This window comes from Aulonocara stuartgranti, assembly GCF_965226115.1.
Source record: "Aulonocara stuartgranti genome assembly, chromosome: 20".
Classification (NCBI taxonomy): Eukaryota; Metazoa; Chordata; class Actinopteri; order Cichliformes; family Cichlidae; genus Aulonocara; species Aulonocara stuartgranti.
The window spans coordinates 14,678,923-14,702,216 of NC_138956.1; the positions used below are offsets into that span (position 1 = coordinate 14,678,923).

Here is a 23,294-nt window from a genome sequence, read left to right on the forward strand (position 1 = left end):
TGTTCCCAGTTGCCTCCACTTTATTATAATACCACTAACAGCTGACTGTAGAATATTTAGTAGTGAGTAAATTTCATAATTGGACTTGTTGCACAGGTGGCATCCCATCACGGTACCACGCTGGAATTCACTGAGCTCCTGAGAGAGACCCATTCCTGCACAAGTGTTTGCAGAAGCAGTCTGCATGCTTGCTGCTTGATTTTATATACCTTTGCCCAAGAAAGTGACCGGAACACCTGAATTCAATGATTTGGATGGTTGAGTGAATACGTTGGGCAATGTAGCTCATACGTGGTGTACTCTGTCCACTGTAAGTGGTGGGCAAGAACAAAACAATTATTGGTATTCATTATTCATTTTATTAATTCACAAATCCCTTTAATGTCTTTTCTTTTTTTTTTGATAACTTAAACCAAAAGGTTAATTGGTGCAATAAAAAAAAAAAAAACCCACAAACAAAATAGGTAAAAATGTTTCAGAAATTTACAGCATTTGTCCCTTTAAAGTAAAAATCAATCTCCTATCAAACTGCTTCCACACTGAAGCTGGTCTAAAGGCAAAGTTACAGTCAGCCTCCAGGCAGCGTGAGAATGTGCTGAAATCCATCACACAAGGAGTTAGAAAAGCTGCGAACCAGAAGGAAATGCATGTGACGCTATTACAGTCAGTCTGGCAGAAGCAGGGTAAACGCTGAGTGCAGCTGCAAATCCTAATTGTTAAGACCAATTTTCAACAAAACACTAATTTCACACAGCAAGATTCTATTGCAAAGTTTGACCAATTAACCCATTAAAGAACACCTGTAACTCGAATCCTAACATCAGTTTTATATTAAGGCGGCTGAAGATTTTGTTGATGCCCAAATACCTGCAGCCTTTTTAAATCTACTGTGTGCACTACAGTTGAAGATGTTTGAATGAAACGCCCCTCAGACGTCTCAGAACATTACTGCAGGTCTCACAGACGGTCACTCCCTGCACAACCCTGGCTGTGATTGTAGAGGACGTGCCGTCTTCTGGTTGGGACGCTGCATATTATTCTGCACAAAGAGGTGGGAATCACAGGGAACCGTATACAGCAGGATATACTACCTTTATAATTATTAGCATTGGTACGGCCACTTTCTAAATCCTCTATAACAGTCTTCTCTGAGCCTGCCTGAGATTTATCTGCATGTGTAAAGCTTGGTGGGTTCAGCTGGAAATAATGTCTCACTGCAAATAATCAGCTCTCTCACTATCTAAAGGCATTGTTTTTCATTTTTAAATTGCACTCATGTGGTATGGTGGTGGGACTTCTTTTTGTAGCTTAACTGGATCTGTATTAAGGATTCTGTGAGTAGATTTCTACTAAGTGAATAGTAAAAGCAGTTAAATGGAAGAAAACATGTGATGTTATCCCTCTCTCCTTATAGATGTGCTCAAATGAGACTTAGCAAGCAATAACTTATCGAACCATTAAAAAATATCTACAATCCACACCAGTTTCAAGCTGCCAAAAACAAATAAACAAAAAAACCCAACAACAGTCAGTAGTGATCACAGTGTAACAGTCATTCAAGCCACACTAAGGAATTTTGATTGAATTCTAATGACATTGCAGCAGCAGCACAGAGAGGGAGCTCTGCAGCCATAATTAACACGAATAGCATCCTGGCTGAGAATGTTCCCTTAAAGAAAGAGCTTTCTGTGACCTTTGTCCTGCTTACAACACAAGGAGTGCTCGCTGCTAGTGACTCATTCAGTTCTCCACTCAGACTCGTGTTGCTCTGAAACAGCAAAACTGCTCTCTGGACTTGGACAGGAAGTCAGGCAAGAACATTTCACAAACACAGTGCTGAGCTTGACATTACAGGCCATAATTCCACATTTCACAAGTCCATCAAAGACCCTTTATCTGTTGATGGCTAGAACAACATTCCCTTGTCAGAGCCCTTGTTTTCCGAGATACAGCCAAATCCTGGATGAGCACGAGATAACAGCGGGTCAATGTCGGCTCTTTTTAGCAAGTGTAGAAAATGAGACGATATTAAGCATTTCCCTGCTGCCGAGCTGTTAGTCCATCCTGCAGTGTACACTAACACAGTCCTTGTAGTCCCAGATCTGCGCCCCTCACGGAAGTGAGTGACGGAGGGATAGGGCCGTTGTGTCACCAGAGGAGTGGATCTTGTAATTCTCCGGCTGCTGGTACGTGGTGTTGGAGCCGCAGTCGATGTAGCGATAGGCCTCCAGGCTGTTCTGGGACGTTCGCACCATGTACGAGGTTTTCACTGAGGTTCTGAAAACAGGAGAGGACAGAGATGTAAGAATCAGGCTGTTTACCATGTTGCTGTCACATCTCAACCAGTTAATTGCTCACAGAAGAAAAGCACGTTGCCACAGTAATGATTTCTCACAGCTCTGTAAGTGTGATATCGAGAACCACAGAGCACGAAACTGCACCTGCACAAATGACTTCTCTCTAGACTGCAAAACAAGAATTAAAGGGTTTGGGAAAAGAAAGAAAAAGCAGTGGGTTACCCAGTTTCCCCAAAGTACCTCACCCTGACAATGTGGTTTATATGTTAACAGCATCTCTTATCTAAGGCTGTGTTTACACTACTCGTGCAGAAGCCACTGGCTACAAGACAGAACCAGTGAGAGCTGAAGACAGGAAGCTTCAAACTGACCCTTAATAACTGTTATGGGGCCATTATGCTCGCCGTTCTCGCCCTGACAAACTGCACGGCACGACAAAAGTTTGATCACATGTGCTAGCGCATGCAGACAGCAATAGGTGCTGTCCCTGATTTTAAATCCTGTAAATCTGGTTCAGCTCAGTGATTTCTTTCAAGCCCCTCTTCTATGAAACCAACTCCCATTTTTGATTCACGAGGCAGACGCCCTCTGTACTTGTAAGACTAGGCTTAAAACGTCTTGATGCATGCTCAATCATCCAGGTAAGTAAATCTCCAAAAGTTGATTCATCTGGACGTCGCACTTTCAGTGGGAGAAACGTTTGATCACTCATCCAAGTGACTTCTTCAGTCTCAGCTGACTGCAGGTTTCCCCACTCTTATAAACAGCACATTTGCATAATGACTGAAACCAGCCCACTGAAGGAACAATGGGCTGGGAGGTCAGTTCCTTAATCTTAATTATGCAAATTCTCATGACCATTGATCAATAACCACTGATCAGTGGCCATGAGTACCATTCACAGAGAGTTGGGGAATGGCTGCAATCACAGCATTGTAAGATGGTGAAAGATGTACCCTTAGGCCCCCTCCTCAATTTAGAGATGGTCTTTCCCTTTTCACGTAAATGGCCTCCTTGACTCCGCACTCAAACCAGCGTTCCTCCCTGTCCAGGATGTGCACATCCTCATCATTGAAAGAGTGTCCACTGCCCTGTAGGTGTAAATAGACTGCAGAGTCATGGCCTGACGAGGTAGCTCTTCTGTGTTGTGCCATCTGCTTCGCCAGAGGTTGTTTGGTTTCCCCGATGTATAAATCCTGAATCCTCTAAATATATAGTTCCTGATGGATCAGGTGACCCTGAACCCTCCCTAGGCTGCTGGGGGCTTCCCATGATGCACTCTTTCTCCTTCACTCTTGATTCATTAAAACGTCCTTATTTATGTGGGCCTTTGGCACAGCTCATCAGATCATCCACTCTCTGAAACAAGCCATTTTAGCTCCTCCCCCTTTTAGACCAACTTATTCTGATTGGCTGCCCCCGCATGCTGCTTCATATGACCATATAGACCCTGTGCACGAGAAAATGCTAACTTCCTGGTTTGAGACCAGATGTAGGGGTGTACATTTCCGGTAGCTTCACTTTGCGATCAATCGCTACTGCGAGGATATACTCCAAAATCATGTCCAAAACTCAAAAACGGAAAGATCATGTTAAGTTACAAAGAGGAGAAGGTGGGAACACTCACCACTGTTGTGTCATAAAAAAATCTAATGATCGATTTTGACGTTTAAAGAGTTTAGATCGATCAGTTGTTTACATCACTCAACACAAGCAGAACTGCATTACTGCAGCAGAAGACACATCGTCCACATTCAGAAGCACATCTCTGTATAGTTATTATGATTTAAACAGGCAAAATGTTCAGCATTCAAACTACAGGTGAAGAATAGTCAAACCAGATGTTTCCCCCGTTATGTCAATATCAGCTATTCAAGTACACACCTACACAGCATGTTAACAAACCGTGAAAAAAAGGCACACAAAAAATGAATGATTGCTGGTAACGGTTTCTATACATTAGTATTTACGAAGGGTATGTTGTGACTTACCTTCAAAATTACAGTGGTCCCTCGCTATAACTCGGTTCACCTTTCACCTCGCTGTTTCGCAGATTTTTTTAGTGCAAGTTTGCATGCTTATTTTTTTTTCTTATTTTTTTTTACGTCACATTGTGTCCTGCGTCCTGATCGCTGCAGTCGATCTCCTCCGTGACGTCTCTCCTGTACAGTACAGAATCGCTGCATCGATCGCTAGCAGTGTGACTCTGAAGTGCAGTGCTGTATGTCGACGAAACATTTTGCACCGTCAAAAAATAAAATTGGCTACTTGATTTCACCTATCGCTGGTTATTTTTAGAACATAACACCCGCGATAAACAAGGGACAGCTGAGAAATATAACAGTTGAATCCCTTTTCTCTTTTGCCCTGAGGCGCGGGGAAAAAATATAGACAAGTCGATGAACATCATTTACAGATATATTGGGTAAATGCCAAAGACATCTATAGAAATGTAAATCGCCGCTTGATTCATTCATTTGCTTAACTTGTTTTGGACTGTAAACAAGGCGCGAATAGGACACCGGAAACAAAGCTCCCCACAGGAGTTTCCGCACCGGAAGTAGCATATGCTAACGTGCACATAGTCTATTAGACATCACAGTGATTTTTCTGCTGCAAGTGTTAAGATAAAAGACAGAAGTAACAAAGTAAAATGAAGATAAAGATATCTGTCGGGGTAAGGACACTTACTGCATGAGTACGAGAATGTTGTGAACCTTGATGCTGGACATGGTGCATAACGTACTGAAAAAACAAAACACAAAGGCTCAGATTACTGAACTGGAATTCATGTGTAGGTTTGCAAAGAAGCTTAATTTCCTCTACAAGCTCAGGCGCAGACACTTACTAGACGTACGGAGCGTTACTGCCGATCTCCACGCTGACAGTGTAGTTCACCTGCAGAAGATTGACACAATACGTCACACCAACAACAGAAGTATTTCAAGAGCAGCACAGGAAGACAATTCAGGCCATTATCAGCAGTGAAACTACAGAATGAAGCAACCACAGCAACTCTTTGAGCTTTGTTTACTGCTTCAGCTGAGGTGATCTGCAGACAGAAGGTTGTTAAAACAAGAGGGGAAAACAAAACAAAAACACTGATTTCCTGTAAATGCTGGGTAGATAACAACAAACATTACTCAAAAAAAAAGAGGAAATGGTGATTTTATCTGGCGTTTACTTTTAGCTAAAGATCTGCTGCTTCATTGAGCCACAGCGCTGTACTGAAGCAGCAGAGCTGAGTATGTGGGCTGTGTGAAAAACTGGCCAAATCTTCTCTGCCAGTGCCAAATGGCTTATTCAGTGACCAGCACATCCAGTGTGACAAATGCTGGTTGAAGCCATCCTCAGGCTGTGTGTTAGAGGAATAGTATCAGTCATCTCTTCAGATTTTAATCATTCAGTTCTTTAGCACAAGGAGTTTGACTGCTTTGGTACAGCGCCTGGTTTACTGAGGCAGACCTGTTCTCGATCACATGTGGGGAAATGATACAAGAAAAATTCTGGGCTACTAACAAGTGTACTGTGAGAAGCACTTCAGCGTGAGGTGGATATGTGCAGCTGCGGCCGCTCCACTCGAGCTGACACACAACAACATACGGTGAACAGGCCCAGGCCACGATGCCATGAAGACAGCCAAGGGTGGAGTTAGAAATGTTCTTATTGATCTCACTGTAAATCAAAGGCCAAAAAACAGTCCTAATTATCAAACTGCTTGTGTGATTGAATGCTTAAATAAGCTGCCATCCAGCATCCTGTTGTAGCTGTACACAACCACAGAAGTGTGATGAATGAATCATGCTGCGGCTGCTGTGCTCTGATCTGCTGTCGATATTCAGTGTGCCACTTGTTTGTAAGCCTGACACAAGCGTGCAGGGGCGTTTGTATGTATCCCCCTCTAACTTAGTTAACTTCACCTTACCTGCTATGAAGTTAGAGTGAGCGGTCCTGACAACCACTGATTATTAGTTCTGTCATGTTTATGGTTACTATTTTCAGCTGTGGGGAGATTAGCACAGCTGTTGGCACCAGCTGCCACACACCCACACAAAAAACCAACAACACTAATAGGGGAGCTTGCAAATTGCTTAAAAATAGCCATAAGAGTGATATGGCTTATATGGAAAGGAACACTGACAGCAGTAGTGATAATGTATCGGCATCGATGGAGCGGAAACATTAAAATTGTGTAAAACAGCAAAGGAGACAAGCATCTTGATTGATTGTACTTTGAGTGGCTGAAATCCTGTACCTGACACGCGCTGAGTGGCAGCACTGTGGTGACGTTGTGGAGCAGCTCAGTCCCGATCACCGACTTCATGTAGAGGACCTGGGAGCTGATGCTCTGCACATGCACCGAGAAGAAGTTGGGGTTGCTGAAGTTGAGCGTGCTCTGAGTAAAATAAAGAACAAAAGACACACAGAGGAATAAAAAGACAGCACCTACAACACAGCCTGCTTTTGACACTTCTAGTTAAGTTTCATCAAAAGACACTCAGATGGCAGAAGCTATTATTATTATCAACATCCATTTACTACACAAGCAGAAAGTGGCAAAAGCAGCAACATCAACATGTTTTCTAAACTAAATCCTAAAAAATGTCAACGCTGTTGCCACGTTTTGCGGTTTCATAAAGGAAGCGTGGCCTGCAGAGTGCTTCAGTGCACTAAAGTGCAGATCTGAACTAGACTAGTGAAGCAGCTCTTACACAGTGCACAGCTTAAATGAAACCTGACGATTGTTTCACATCCTCAGATGGTTTAGAACCACTATCGTGATGAGGGAGACAACATTTTGTCATTCACACGCTCAACTTTTACATGAAGATAGTCACATAGCAAAGTACGACTCTGAATTAACCTCAACCATTCATTCTAAGATCTCGTATGTATTCAAGAGCGCAGGATTTGCTCTTCTGTCAAAAACAAGGAAAGCAAATGTGTATACTGATCAGGTATAATATTATGACCACTCTCAGGTGGAGTGAATAGCACTGATTATCTCTTCATCGTGGCACCTGTTAGTGGGTGTGATATATTAGGGAGCAAGTGAACATTTTGTCCTCAAAGTTGATGAGTTAGAAGCAGGAAAAATGACAAGTGTAAGGATTTGAGCGAGTTTAACAGGGATCAAGCTGTGATCGCTAGATGACCCGGTCAGAGCATCCCCAAAACAAAAGCAGCTCTTGTGAGCTGTTCTGAGTCTGCAGCGGTCAGTATCTATCAAAAGTGGTTCAAGGGAGGAAACAATAGAGAACCAGGAATCATGGGCACAGATCCATGGCTGGTCTTTGTGGTCTGACCCAACAGATGAGCTACTGTAGCTTAAATTTCCCCCAAAAAACAAAAAAAAACATAAGTTACTGTTTGTTCTGAAAGAAAAGTTGTGAAAATATAAGGTTCATCACAGTTTGTTGTGAATGAGGCTGAACAGCTGCAGAGCAGTCAGGTTGCCCATAACCACCAGCAAAAGCACAACAATGCATATGCAAATATAAGAACTGGACCATGGAGCAATGGAAGAAGGAGGCTGGTCTGATGAATCACACTAACGGTTGGTACTGCGTTTCTATCGCTTAAACTCGGTAACACCTGCTACAAGGATGCATTATGGGAAGAAGACAAGCCAGGAGAGGCAGCCATGGGCCATGTTCTGCTGGGAATCCTTTGGTCCTGAATCCATGTGGATGTTACTTTGACACATACCAACTACCTAATCATTGTTGCACATCATGTGCTTCCTCTCATGGAAACCATGTTCCCTGATGGCTTTGGCCTCTTTCAGCAGGATAATGCACCACAAGACTCATTCCAGGAGCACAGCGATGAACCTGGGGTGTTGACTGGGCCTCCAAATTCCCCAGATCTCATTCCAATAGAGCACCTGTGGGATGTGCTGGATAAACAAGGAGGCCCCACCTTACAGCTTACAGGACTTAGAGGGTCTGATGCTAACATCTTGGTGTCAGATACCACAGCACACCTTCAGGGGTCAAATGGAGTTCATGCCTCAAGTGCTCAGGGCTGTTTTGGCAGCACAAGGGAGCATACACATTTAGTAGATGAAATCAAACCCTTCTTGTCAAAGTCATTTTTGCACACTAAATATTTATTTGGTTTTATAAAGTGGAGCTCCTCCAGGTCAAAAAAAGAATGGAATCTTTTCCCTTCTTTACAAAACAACACGAGAAAGCACTAAAATGTGTTTAGCTGTCATCTGTGACGTTTGATGTTTTTTGTTACAGTTTTGGGTTTTTTGGGGAGGTTTTTTTTTTTTTTATCTTGTTTGTGTGTCTATATTTACAAAAGATAAATGTCCAGATGTTTTTGGACACTTATTCAAGCTTTGCCTCTGTACAGCACCACAGTGAATCTGAAAGGCTCCGATCAACATGCAATCAAAGTACCAAGTGCTTGTTAGACAATTCCTCTATTTCCACAGACTCTAAAGCAACCAGGCAGGGTAACATAATACATTTCACCACTTCATTGTGTTTTGTTTGCTTTTTAAAAGAACATCTGTCATCTTCCTGATACAGTCTGTTTTCTATCAGCATCATCATTTCCTGCCACACCTCCTTGGACTTCAGACTGCGAGATATCAGGCTCTGAACAGCAAACAAATGCTAATTCAACACTCGGATTCATCTCCTGACCACTGTTTACATTAACTTGTTGTGGAATAATAAGAAAGCAGGGCTCTTCTAGCCATGAAACTGCCAGACTCATTTGTCTGGTTAATGCTGAGCAAGTGAAAACAGACAAAAAATGACTCCTAAGGTGTTAATGTGATGTTTTAGTTGTAGCAGCTGAATTCAAGCCAAGACTCAACACTTGAATCACGCTATTACCATTTCAAATTCACTGTGGTCGTTGTGTTGCTTAACTGGCTGTACTTTCCCAAAGTTGAACTGAAATAATGAAACTGTCTAAGTATTTACCCACTGACCACATGTGATAAAGAAGAGCGTTACAGAAGCTGAAGATTGTTGCTAGCTTGCAAACCCGTCCTTCCACTCATTAGTCACTTCAGACACATTTGTATGGAAACACATCGGTGCTGCTCCCACAGAGGAGTTCTTAGTGAAGTGAGACCTGAGCCTGCAGAGGCTGAGAGTTATGCTTTGTCATGCTGTTTGTGTAGATTATTAGAAGCTGTGATATGAAACCTACCGTCATGTTCATCAGGACCTTTGTGTTGTTGCGGTCGAACGTCACCGTCACCGAGCGGATCCCTCCGTCCACCACAACCACTGGACGTGGGAAAAGGAAGAAGGCAACAAGCGAAGAGGCCAGCAGGCAGAGCACAACTGACAGGACCACGTAGAGCTTCCTACGACACAGAGAGGGAAGGTTCTCTCCAGACAATGCACTCACCTCCTACATCACCTCAGACAGAGTGAGAGACCCACACGTCCAGAGGGAACAGACACAGGAACACATCAGTGTGCTGCAGTTACTCACGTTCTTTGGGGTTGCAGTCTTTGGTCATTGTACGGGATCAGTGCAACCAGTTCATTCACTTGTTCTGCAGAGCAAGAAGAAAAATGATGTTTAGCATTTCCCATTAAAACTGTTTTTTTGGAAACACGACAAAGACGGAGAAATTAAACACAGGACATCAGCTAAAAGTGCTACCCCTCCGCCTCCCAGGTAACACACCTGTGGTATCAAGTTCAAGATCCTGTGTCACCTTGTTTACATACAGAAAACTTACTCTGACCCTAATGTTGAGGTCACTGAGATTCAAACTCATCTGACATCTTAGTAGAAACACAAATGGTATTTGAATTTGAAGCTCCTACTTCCCCTCATTTGTGCGTTATTGCATTCACAAACTTGTCCATACATCCTGCCTGCCCGCCCACTTGGCAGGGTGATGACAATACCCCGTCAGCCTTTTACAGCTAAGCAAACGAACCCCCAACTTAAAATAATAGCTTCTGTTTAACAGATTCACTGGTGCAGCTCTTCATGAATCTAATCATTACTCTAACACATTTTCTTAGGTGAGACACAAAATTGTATAAAACATACAGCATAGTACCAAGTTATTTTATGTTGAGCACAGGGAACCATGCATAGCTATATGTCATTACTTACATTAATCTGCTCTGGGAGTACTATGGACAAAAAAGTACCAGATGTATGAGGTACATCTCATAGACCATCATCCTCAGACATTAGCCAAGCAAACAATGGGACTCCTGCCTCTGTGATGGACAAGGTGATTATGCTTCTGAAGATATTCCAGATTTGGAATTTAGAAGTCAGGAATGTGTGATTACAACAACTCATGCGGTTGTTTCTGTACATGCAGCTCTTTCACTTTCACCTTCTAGAGCAGTTTTTCCATACGGGAGGATCAGGGATGGTGAGAGAAAACAAAAACTCAATAAATGGCACTTAAATGCCGACATCACCCCCTGGCCTCTCTGATGTCTGACAGGCTCATAATTGTACAGCTGTGCCCCTTCATATCTGTACGAATGTACATTTTCAGCATCTTCTAAACTAGTGTTTGCGCCCACGTTTCTTATTGCTGGTGTCACATGGCCTCATGTGAGGTCAAAGTTCTGCGTTATGCACGGTGGGTCATAAACTCCATTAAAAACATTACTTTAAGTGTTTTCTTAGTGGATAAGTGCAGACCAGTTTTCTGGACAATCTAGTAATTTCTTGATTTTTCCATTTGTTCACAGAGCTTCAAAACCTTGCAAAACAAACTCAATGTGTCTCGTTCAGAATTACCAGCACAACTTTAGCTAAATGTCAGTATGAGCCAACACTGACCATGCTGGCTGATATCTGCATCTTTTATGTCTAATATATTTTCTTATATTAGTAACTAGACTGTAGTCAACAGGATTTATGAAGGGGTTAAAAGTAAAATAAAGAAATTATTTGTTTTCTCTATATGGCTCTGCTTTACTGTACCTACATTATACACAATCCAGTCCTTCTTGGTCAAACTTTAGGACATTTAAACGTCACAGATTAGAGACCAACAAGCCTTTTACGACACTTAAAATGTTGACCGTGTTTTTTTCCGTGCCAAACACTTGAAAACACCTTTTAGGAATTCTGCGCCTCATCTCTGGCGTTAAATGAGCAGAAACTGTCCTCATATCAACACAGACTGACTGTCCGACACTAACGCTTACTGATTTATCAACTCTTTCTACTCACCTGAAGGTATGCGTCCAGTGCCTTGGCAGGTCGGACAAGTTACGCTGTCTCTGCCGGTGAACTCCACGTACGGGAACTGGGCTATGTCCTCCCGCCGGACTAGTCCATCCAAAGAGTCGTTATCGGAGTCTCTGCGTTCAGTGTACCGCGTTACCCTCTGCTCCTCCGGGAGGAGAGACTGGCTGCTGCTGCTACGAGACCACCGCGTCCCCATGGCGGGTGTTTGTGGGTGGTAAAGACAGCAGAGCCAGAGTCTCCCGTTCGGAGGTGGATAATAAGGAGCACCCCCAGAAAAGTGAAGACTCGGTGATTTACAGATAATTGTGTTCGGTAAACGAAAACACACCAAATGTCGCTGAACGCGCAAAGTTTACGCCGTGCCTCAGAGTGACGTCTCTCGGCTAGCTAATCTGCTAACGCACAATTTCTCGGTTAGCACCTGTGGTGAGTTATGGGAGACGTCCGTAAGCATGACTGAGTAAACTTTAAATACCCTTTAGACAAAACTAGCTGTCGTTAGCATAAAGTCACATCTTCCAACAAAACAGCCTCGGACTCCCGCCGCTCCCTGTTACTTTCTCAATAAAGTTTACATATTGTTGCCTTCACGTAACCTAAGTGTCCGATCCAATACACAGCAAATGCATAACAAATGCTACTGCTACCAATGGTAACGAAACGAATTTTCAATTCAGTTATGTCGTGTTTTACAAGTCAAGCATTATGACATTTAGCCATAAATTATTTTGGAAAATTGAACTTAATCTATTATTGACACACAGCACAGTTTGAAACATCTACACTACAAATGGCCGTTTAAATGAAACACATTTTTATTTCTTACAAGACAGCTCTTTAAAATTACAGACTTCATCAAACATCTCAGTGTTCTGAGTGATGTTAAAGCATTTGTTTGTTTGTTTTTTTATTTTTAACTGTAAGTGAAACAATTAAGTGCAATATTTATTATGTTTTTAAAACACTTGAACGCATCCAGAGACTTGCCAACATAGTGAGAATGACAACTCGCTGCTGCCATCTAGTAGAAAGGATTTGGGTAAAGCAGCTAAAATGGATTCTACGCTGAATAAGAAAAAAAAAGAAAAGAAAATTACAGACATTTATTTCAGCATCATGTAAAATTTAATAGGAAGCAGTCTCTCACGCTCGTTGTGTACTTATATGTACCCACAACAGCAACATTGTATGCAATCATCAGTCATCAGTTTCTCCTGCAAGCCTCCTCTTCAGCTTATCATTCTCTCTTTGCAGCATTTTATTCTGAAAAAGAAGTATTAAAAAGACTGAGAGACTCATTTAAAGCTTTCGTGAATATTGGAAATATTTAATTTCATAAGCTCTGTAAGTTCTTTAACAGAAATAGAAAAAAAAAACAGCCATGACAACTCAGGACTGACCTTATGTTGGAGCGCCTCCACTTTTATGTCTCGTCCTACTCTGTGTGTCTCCTCCTTCTTTGAAACCCGAAAGGCGTCCCCAATAACTGAGACCAGCACGTGAGACTAAAAAGTAATTCAGAAAAAATCACATCTGGGACACTAGAAGCCAGAATATGTCATTCAGCTGTGGATTTGTAGTCTTCTGCTCTACCAACATCAAACTTCAAAGTTGGTCTTTAGTTTCAGCCTTGGGAATACTCACAAACTTTGCGCTCTGAAACAGATAACAGTGGTACGTGTCCGCTGCAGGGTGCTTGGCCACAAACCCAAAAACTTTGGGTGAAGAAGGATGGACAGCACAGAAGGAAATAGTAGAGAGGTTGCACGAGTACAATAGGAACTGAGGGAAGGGAAGATGATGAGAATTAACATTTTAAAACATCATGAAAGCTGAATACAAAATGAGAATGAGCAGTTTTGTAATTAGGACACTTTTGTCACACACCTTGGTTTTGTTTTCCAAAATGTCTATCCCACTCAGAGACAGGAACAGATGGACTTTGCTCTTCTTTGCAGCTTTCTCAGAGGAGAATTCATCTGAAGTCTAGGAATGACAAAAACACACAAAATTGTTTCATTTAAACAGTATAAATAATCCTGCAGATGCACACAAAGTTGGCCTTTCCCTACTAGAATACAAGACTATTTTAAAGGGGTACATTATAGACAATAATGAGAGTCTGCAGCCATGTTAGCAGCCCTGTAGGAGCTGAAGCGGTGGCTCTAATAGCTCAAGCATAATTAAACCAATATATGCATGTCTGCAAGCTAGCACTTACCAGCTGCCCAATTAGGTGGAGCAGAGGCAGGTGGTATTTACATATTTGGTCATGAGTCAATGCACTGGATACATTGACGCTGCTCTATTATTATGAGCAGTAAAAGGGTTTATGAGACTTGATATGAGTATAAAGAGACAGGACATAACAAAATAGGGATACAAAACAACCACAAACACAGAGAACAAATCATAAAAGTGAGCAAAACAAGTACAAAGAGGAACAAGACAACCACTCACACAAAATAATCACAGAGACGCAAAGCAACAAAGAGGCATGGGGCACTACAAATAAATACACAGCAACCATAAAAAGGCTAAAATGGGACATCAAAGGGGTACAAACCAACCACACACGGAAGAATAACCACAAAGAGACGCAAAATGACTACAGAGTGCCACAAAACAAATACAAAGTGCTGAAAAACAACTACAAACAATGAAAACGTACAACAAAGCACTAAACAACTTAAAAGCGACAACAATAGCCACAAAGACACAAAACAACTACAAAGTTGTGAAAAATGATCTCAAAGTTGTGTAAAACATCCACAGAGCAGTGTAAATGATTTCAATAACAGTTTCTCATATGTGGCGTGGCAGAGGTGTTGGGCGCTCTTTTCAACACTTCATGTTGTCAGTGTGGAGCCGATGGTCGCTGACTACATGAATGCATGATCTATGACACCAGCACGACTAAAAATAACATTGTAAATGTATTAAATATGTCGGTGGCTCACCTTGAGGTTCTGAGCGGCTTCTTCCAGGATCTGTATTCCATCGGGGCGGACCACCTCTACTCGACCGAGAAACTACAGTTTACAGAAACAAGTGTTGTTTTTGTTTTTAATAATAGTAATAATAAGAACTTTACTTAGCATTTTACTTTACACAGTATGTTTTTTTTATATATATATTTGGTTGCTACCTATCAAGTATACAAATAAAGTTGAATAAAAAATAAGTAATCTCAGAGCTGAGAATATTTTTCAACACTCTGCAACAAAACTGTGGCTGTTAAAGATCAGCATTTACCTTTACTGGAAAGGAGATCTCAACGTCGTCTTCCACGTCATTCATCTCAACACTCGTACCAAACTAAAGCCTGGATCTGTCAAAGACAGACATAAATTAGGTTTAAATAAATATATATTATACAAATGATCTAATTAACTATATAAAGAAAAGAAGTGCTGGAGATTTCTTCTTACCTTTTGTAAATATACCGCAAACGGAGTGAATTGGCTTCCAACTGCAGGGAGTGTAAAGTCTGTCAGAGTTAATGAATAACTGATTTGTCTTCCTTATTGCTTATTGCACATCTATCTGATAACCAGCCAGCCAGACATCTAAGCAAGATGTTTTATTGTGTTTAAAAGCTCTTTCGTGACACGAAGATCAGGACAAAAATAATTAAATATAAATATAAATACATACATATGTGTGGACTGTTCTAAAGTAGAGGTAGACTAACTCTTCTCTTTGCTTAGCTAAGCTTTTTCTTTAAGATATTTTATTTTTGGGATGTAATTGAATAGTTGCTGTAGAAACAGACAGTAAACGAGTAAACACAGGTAACAAAGGTGCCGCTGGTTGAGAGTGAAACTGGGGATGTGGCATGTGGTAGTACACACCCTAACACCTCTGCAGTATTAGAAAATCCAGACCGGTGACAAGTCAAAGGAAAACCCTGAACCTTTTGACACTGAGAGCATCTTTAACATATCTATTTACAGCCATAATATTATAGAATACTGAAGTTTGTGTTAGAAAAAGCTCAGAATTTGTTTTCATATGGTTACTGGTGATCTCATATTGACACCTTAACTAGAGATTTGATTTAGCCTTCTTTACTGCGGTCACAGCTCATTACACCACATTCAGATGCTTTGATAACTTTAATGCAGTCAGGCTTGAAGTCATTAGGGGCACGGCTGCTTGGACACACATATATACAGGCAAACAACTGCTACCATCTAATTTGCCTTCCTAAACCAGATCTCTCTACTTTGTGAACTGGGTGCCTATTAAAGCATTTTGAATGTAATTGGTTAATAAACAGCCTGGCTTGCTGTGTGGTTAGTCACATTACCATCACCACTGATCTAGTCTGCTTTGTGCATATACTTAAAAACAAACAAACAAACAAACAAACAAACAAACAAACAAACACAAGAACTTCCAGTTCAACTGTATTTATTGTTTACAGTGCGTGCCACTTCATCAATGCGCAATTATATATATATTTGTCTTAGCAAGTACATACAGGAAACATCAACGTCTCGAGGTGGAGAAGAGCATCGTGTTAAACAGTGGATGAAAATGATGATTGTGGTCAGACAACGCAAAGAGAAGCCTAAACCAGACAGTTAAAATACCCAACCATTCACTTCTCACAGTCAACAAACGGTGAGTTCAGACAGTTTTTGAACACATTATCAACAATGCCCAACATCCTGCAAACATACTTTTTATAACATATTCCCAAAAGACTGCTTGTTCCCAAAAGACTGCTTGTATCAAATCAATGACAGAAATAGACAGAAAAGAAGCCTGACTCTCAGCACAGCTGCCGACACGCTCCATGAGGTGTCGGCAGCTGTGCTTTAGGCTTCGTGTTCGTGATGTCATACAGTGATAGAGGGGTGAAGTGACCTGGGGATGGCTGACTAAAGGATCCCTTTTTGTGGCAAGCTTTATGTGAATGATGAGATGACATAACACCACCCACTCAGACGGACACAGATGGAACAGAGCCGAGCGTTCACATTACCGTTAAGTGCCAATTTCAGGTTTAGTTTGTGAGACGTGACAAACTAATCCCTGATCATTACAATTCAAGCAACAGTCTGTTCTATTAGTGTGCATCTGTGAGGCTGGTGAGGCGACACTGCTGCTGTGTGCCGGGGTCTACGAATCGTTCACGGACATGTTCTCTATGGCATCGGGCAGGTTCTGGTCTCCGCCGCCTCCTCCCTGCTTCTTCTTCTTCCCTCCTTCCTGCTGTTTCTTTGATTTCTTGGACATTTCCTGATCAATGGGAGCTGGCTTGACAAACTTAATGATCTCTGTCAAACCTGAAGATGGGAAAAACAACAAAAACATTTAATATATCCAATATTTTACATTTCTTGTCTTAAAAACATATTTTCCCTTGTTTTTCCAACCATCTGGTAGAATGCACCAGAGGGTGACAGCTACGCTCCTGCAAGCTGTTTGCTGACAGTCACTGAACAAGAATGTTAATGGTGCACAGACTACATATAAAGTAAATAATATAAATAATAATAATAAATAATAAATATATAAAGCATGGATGCAGCTTCTGGGTATGAGAAGTGAAGTCTGTGGTCACGTTTCTTAAACTTTAATTTTTTTTAAATGGCCAGCAGGGGGAAGCCTTGAGCCTTTAAACTAACCATCTCTAATATAAACAATCACTGTCATGACACTGTGTCAAATATGATATGTAGAGATGTTAGGAGTCATCTTAGTTTAACTTGGGACAGAGGCAGGGTAGCAGTCAGTCCCTGTGATCAGCTTCAAGTGTTGGATACACATACGATTGACGGATATGGATGTTAACATGTACCTCTCAGCTGGACAGCACTTCCAAAAATGTCAATTTTTTTTCCTCTAAGAAAGCTGCAAAGCATTTGAAATTTGTTCCAAATGCTAAGTATTATATGGAGACAAACGCAGTTGAGATGATAGTGTACATTAACATCAAAAGTCTCTAGGTGCAGTAAACAGGTAAGAAAGCCAGCACAGCTTACCAGGAGGCATGAACTCCCTGAGCTTCTCTGGAACAATGATTCCTTCTTCAGTTTGGTAGTTCTCTAGGATGGCACACATTACACGTGTGGTGGCGCACATGGTTGCATTCAACATGTGCACAAACTCCGCCTACAAAACACACAGACAACGAGAGATATGAATTTAGAGTGTGGCTACAGAAAAGTGAAACGCATGTGCAGGGGGAAGCAAGTTAAGATTTTTCTGCTTCCCAGTAATTCGCTTTATCTTTGATCCCTTACGAAATAGCAGACAAGACACACAAACTGCATTAGTTCTTGTACGCTGTGTTGGAACTGAGCACTCACCTTGTCCATCATTTTTTTGGTCTGTCCGTAACGGATGCGCAGCCGCCTGGCCTGGTAGTCTGTGCAGTTTGAGCAGGAGACCAGCTCTCTGAAGGCCCCTGAGCCGGGGAACCAGGCCTCCAGATCCAGCTTCTTACTGGCTGCATGGTTCAGGGCACCTACAGTACACATGAAGGAGAGAGCAGTTAGTTTATGTCAGGGGTGCCCAATCCCGGTCCTCGAGAGCTACCGTCCTGCAGCTTTTAGATGCATCCTTGTTCCCACACACCCGAATCAAATGAATGGCTTGTTATCAGGCCTTTGCCAAACACGATGGCATGCTGAAGAGGTAATCAAACCATTTGATTCAGCTGTGTTGGAGTAGGGATGCATCTAAAAGCTGCAGGATAGTAGCTCTCGAGGACTGGGATTGGGCAGCCCTGGTTTATGTCATGGTTGAGTTATAAAGAAATCATCTAAAACTCTTTCTGCTTGTTTGAAGCACAGTTAGGTGAATGCCTAGCAGGTAGTGCTGGATATTACATTTATCTAATTTATCTACAGAAGGAATTCAGTTTGTAATGTTTCAGTTCCATCAGATAAACCACAAAGAAATTCATGAAGCATTTTCATACTGTCTTCATTTTTCCACATACAAATGCAGGTGACCCAGACGCAGCCTGGTTGTGTCATCTTCAACTGTCTGCTGTGCATGTTTAACTCAACTCTGTTCATGCTGCTTCAAACAATTCACCCCTAGTGGATGTTATACAGAGTTATACTGGACTGATAGTTCAGATAGTGTAAAAATCTAATTATTGACTAAATGAAGAACACATTTATCCTGTTTGTAATGCGTTCTAGATTTTGTAGGCCTACATGTGCAAAACAATCATTCATTTTTCAATGTCTGTCCACTGTGCTGAAAGTAATTACTGAAGTGGATAGTTCAAGTCATGAATGACTGTCCAACTGAGGGATGGTATTTATGTACAAACATGCATGATGATTGGTTTGGTGAAGGTCAGTCCATGTGTCTTTCTTTTCTTCTTCATGCACAATTTAAAAAAACAAAACAAACTGTCTGTTTGTATTGGATTTCTTTTAGTTTCCAACACAAACAGACTTGATGCTGTACCTTCAAGAATGGGCCACATTCACGTCTGATATTTATTCCGTCTCACTTTAGGGTGAGACTGAATGTGTGTGGATATAAGAAATCAGTAATATGTAGTACACAGGATGGCCCAACAGTTGTGTTTCTTCCTTCCTACCAAAACACTTGGATATGTAATATTTATAATATATTTAAAGTTGTCACTTTCAATTGTGGTATGGTTAGCTGTAGTCTCATGGTATAATATTACTGTATTGCAATACAGTGATTCTGTGATATTCACAATGTGAGACCATCTACAAAATATAAGATCTGAGTAAATGATGGAGAAGAAAAAATATCCCTAAAAAATAAAAAGACCTGAATTAAATATTTATTCCTTGTATTGTGTTGTCTGTGTGTGTCCAGCAACTAAAAATGCTCAGTGTGGTATGAGGAGTGAGAGTGCGTGTATTTGACCTACCAGAGACAATGTTGACGATACGATAAGGAATTCCTAGTGACTGGTAGAACTCTTCTGCTGTTCCTATCATCTCATCGAACATCTCCCATGATTTGCCGTCATGCGGTGAGGCATAGACAAACTGCTCAATCTACAAGCAGACGTAGAAGAAACAATGTTTAAAATTAAAAGCAAAAAGTACTTTTGTTATTAATGTTTTTGAAACTATATTAGTGTTAATCTGACATATTGTTTTTGAATAAAAATAAATTTAAAAATGTAATTATACAAAAAAATATCACAATTTCAACAAAACTGACCTTCTCAAACTGGTGCACTCTGAAGATCCCACGGGTGTCTCGGCCATGGGAACCCACTTCCTGTCTGAAGCAGGTGGAGAAGCCAGCGTAGCGGATGGGCAGGTCCTCTGGTTTGAGCCATTCTTCCCTCAGGAAGGCAGCGATGGGCTGCTCTGAGGTGGCGATGAGGTATTTCTCATCTATGGAACTGTCATCTGATTTCTCACTTCCCTTTCCGATGACCTGACAGAAACACGTAGAGAGGTTGAAGAGGGAACCTAAATCCATGTATAGACATATTTGTTGGTTGCCAATCTTCTTTTCTGCCACACTCCAATTATCTTCTACTGGATTCAGAGCAGGCAGGCTGCCCAAGTCCACTCAACTCACTGTCATCATCATCAGGATACCAGTTTGACACGGTTGGGACTGTAAATCTAATAACGAGAACTATTCACACAATATCTACAAAAATGCAACTGCTGCATCTCTAATGCACAGGTTTTATATTTTTACCACTTTGGAACAAGTATACTGCATGCTCCAATTCAGAGACAGTCTCCATACCTTGTAAAGCTCTTCATCAAACTGGCTGAGCTGGGCGACTTCCTGCATGACCTCCTTCCTCATGAAGAAAGGTGTGTACAGCATGGTGTAGTTCTTGCTGTAGAGGATCCTTAAGGCAAAATTGATCAGAGCCTGCTCCAGGAACACCAGGGGACCCTGAACACAGCAGAGAGGAGATAAACAGCTGGTCAGTAAAGGAAAGGAAGAGGAAAGGGAAACCTGGTCATGCTACTATGTGTTACTTTGTTTCTCTACTTACTTTTCTTCATATGAAAACATACCTTGAGAAAATAACCTCTGCTGCCAGCTACAACTGCTCCCCTCTCGCCATCAAAACCATCGATCATGACCACCAGGTCAACATGGGAGTACTTCTTCTGGGCAGTGCAGTCACCCCAGGTACGCTCCACCTTATTGTCTGCATCCTGACAGCAAACAATAAACAATTTGATTGTATGATCAGAAAATCTTGAACTGACAAGACATTTATCATACTACCAGATTCTGTGAATTACTAATAAGGAAAACATGTGTTTTTATTTTCAGATTCACAAAAAGCTCAAAGTTTATTTGAAGGTTTTAATGAGGTGTTAAAGCTGTATTATGCTGCCAGAATTGCCTGAAAGCCACACTCTACAAACCTCTGGAACTCTGAAAAACTATTGGAATTATATCAGTGTTTTTATGTTGTTTGTGAGGAGAGCACTGTTTATCTGGGAAGACTATAGCATATGAATAACTTTCACACGAATGGTGAGTGACCTTTCACTTTTGGGTGATGTGGACCCAGATTAAGCCAGCAAATACTCCCCACAGCACAATACATTAAATCAATTATCAGGACTTGACAGCGAGACACCCTGCTATTTGCTGGTGATCCAGTCTTGTGTCATCGAGTTTTACTTTTCACTTTATGGGTGATCAGCATTAGAAGGTGCAGCTGATAACAGGAAGGGTTAGCTAAATAAATGATTATACTTTTCTTCCCCTGCCTGCAACTTTTCAGTGTACAACACCAGCTCACTGCTGGCTTACAGGACCCCTCATGGTGGCTCTATTTCCCTTGCTATGGATGTGGTAAATGAACAAGGCAGAAAATTAGGACAGAAAAATCATCATGATATGATGGTGTTTTGATCTGTGCGTGGGCTGTGTCCATTTAATGGATGATAAATCAATAACCACATTCATTACAGACATGTGGATGTTATTTACAAAGAAAAAGCTGCTTCTAGCACTGACCATGTAGTACGATTGATGCCCAAACCAAAAAAAAAAAAAGTCTAGCGGTCTTCTTTTCAGACATTCAAGATCAATGTTGGGCTCTAGTATTAACCCCCCCTCAAACCAAACCACACACCTCATCATTGCTGATGGGTACAGAGGGGTGCAAAAGGTTGCCGATCTCTCTCAGGTACTCGAAACGTTCCGCCTCCAGCTTTACTCTCTCACTGTCCATCTTCTCTATCGCTTCATCCACCAACAAACGCACCTTTTTAATCTGGGTTACTGTCAGGGCCTGGCACAGGACAAAAAAAATGCAAACAAGCTTGTTAGATCTGTTTGCCATCTTACAAACAGTTATGCTGTGTAGACAGAAAAGAGTGCAGTCAGTCATACCGACAGAACTTCAGCCGTAAGAGACTCCAGGTTCTGCGCTTCTTCAGGAACAGCCTCATCCTCTCCAACTGGTTCCTTCTTCTGCATGAGCAACAAAGCAGAGGGTTAAAGACAGACAATGCTAAACCTTGTTTATTTCTGAAGGGACTGGAAAACAAATACAATGCTCAACAGTCCCCATTTAGTGTTATGTTGAAATACCTTCATTTTTTCCCCGATGCTTTTGCTGCAAAGGTTCTTTGCTTTGTTCAGGTTGTCTGCAGTGAAGCGGCCTGTCAGGGGGTAAAATCAGTGACTCAGTGCATTATGAGATTGTGTGTGTGCCACAGCAGCTGGTCTAATAACCTGGTGACATGATTTACAGTAACTAAGTATTAAACAGCCCAAAATAATAATATAAACATAACACTATCTTGGCAACTTTCATACCTGTAATAATGTACAGAAGAAATTATTAAAACTGGATCATGTTGACTATCTCAGTAGTCACACTACAGGGCGACGTTGACTTGACATGTTGCTGGCTGGGATTGCATCAGATTGACTACCCGGCATCGTTTAGCTAACCCGGCGTTAGCCAGCGTTTCCCATTAAGCTAAGTCAACGGAATAATGGGAACAGGAGGTTAACTAGTGACTCGTCTTGTGAAAATTTGGTCTTAAATAACTAGGTACTTATTAAATAACAACCACAATGGCTTTTCTAGATTTGCTGAATTATGCTAGCTGCGCTAAGATTAGCGTGCTATTCACATCTGGTTATACTAAATAAAATGACAGACAAACTTCAATGAATTGCTTAAGAAACAGTGTACAACATCTATCCACTAATCAATACGGCGCAAATATAACACACCAACCAGCACGTTTACCATTTAAATTACTGACTTTCATAAGTGAGATCAGACCACTGCAGTGCAGTGAGCTTTTAGCTTTCGCAGCAACACAGTGAAGCTAACAACCAAAAGTATTCCCTAAATTTATTCTGAAGATTTTATATTTAGTATTACAATGAGCCGAATAAACAGGTGGACCCTGAATAAGTCAAAAACCTTGTTCGGTCCCATTTCGGATCAAACAGTTAACCACAATTAAACTGTAACAGTTTAAAAAAGACATTTTGTTAAATGGAGTCTGGCGTGAACTCTTCTCCATTATAAGATTCATTGACGGCTACGCTAACATTAGCATCGTTAGCCACCGCGTTGACGTTAGCTGCAGAGTGACTTACATTTTCTCCACTCTGTGTCTGCGGCCACTAGCTTGTCAACCAGGGTAACATCTTTAAACCTCTTTCTTTGAGTCTCACGGACGACTTCGGGGTCGCCGCCTTTGTCGGTTCGAAACAGGTCCAAGTCGAGCACCATCTTTCCACGCTGGCTGTCAGAGAAGAAACCGATAGAGCTCTTGCCGACGCCGCCTCCCACCGAGTTGCCAGATT

At 41.5% G+C, this 23,294-nt stretch overlaps 3 protein-coding genes across 3 annotated transcripts; all 3 read right to left on the reverse strand.

Annotated features, from left to right (window-relative positions):
* Positions 1-350: 350 nt before the first annotated feature.
* Positions 351-11,704, reverse strand: LOC309697167 (transmembrane protein 106C-like). The gene is made up of 7 exons (XM_082518860.1): positions 11,490-11,704; positions 9,765-9,828; positions 9,474-9,633; positions 6,553-6,693; positions 5,146-5,195; positions 4,989-5,042; positions 351-2,277 (listed from the first exon to the last, which is right to left on the reverse strand). Exons 1-7 carry the CDS (start codon positions 11,701-11,703, stop codon positions 2,112-2,114), a joined length of 849 nt encoding a protein of 282 aa, XP_082374986.1. The 5' UTR covers position 11,704; the 3' UTR covers positions 351-2,111.
* Positions 11,705-12,205: 501 nt separating this feature from the next.
* Positions 12,206-15,006, reverse strand: LOC309697168 (PTB domain-containing engulfment adapter protein 1). Its single transcript, XM_082518861.1, has 7 exons — positions 14,939-15,006; positions 14,763-14,838; positions 14,468-14,539; positions 13,395-13,493; positions 13,152-13,289; positions 12,908-13,012; positions 12,206-12,770 (listed from the first exon to the last, which is right to left on the reverse strand). The coding sequence occupies exons 2-7, from the start codon at positions 14,805-14,807 to the stop codon at positions 12,705-12,707; spliced, it is 525 nt and encodes a 174-aa protein (XP_082374987.1). The 5' UTR covers positions 14,808-14,838; positions 14,939-15,006; the 3' UTR covers positions 12,206-12,704.
* A 900-nt stretch (positions 15,007-15,906) lies between these two features.
* On the reverse strand, positions 15,907-23,294 carry sars1 (seryl-tRNA synthetase 1). Its single transcript, XM_082519199.1, has 11 exons — positions 23,085-23,294; positions 22,056-22,126; positions 21,855-21,935; positions 21,595-21,753; positions 20,516-20,659; positions 20,235-20,390; positions 19,689-19,910; positions 19,390-19,519; positions 17,831-17,988; positions 17,504-17,633; positions 15,907-16,804 (listed from the first exon to the last, which is right to left on the reverse strand). Exons 1-11 carry the CDS (start codon positions 23,218-23,220, stop codon positions 16,638-16,640), a joined length of 1,554 nt encoding a protein of 517 aa, XP_082375325.1. The 5' UTR covers positions 23,221-23,294; the 3' UTR covers positions 15,907-16,637.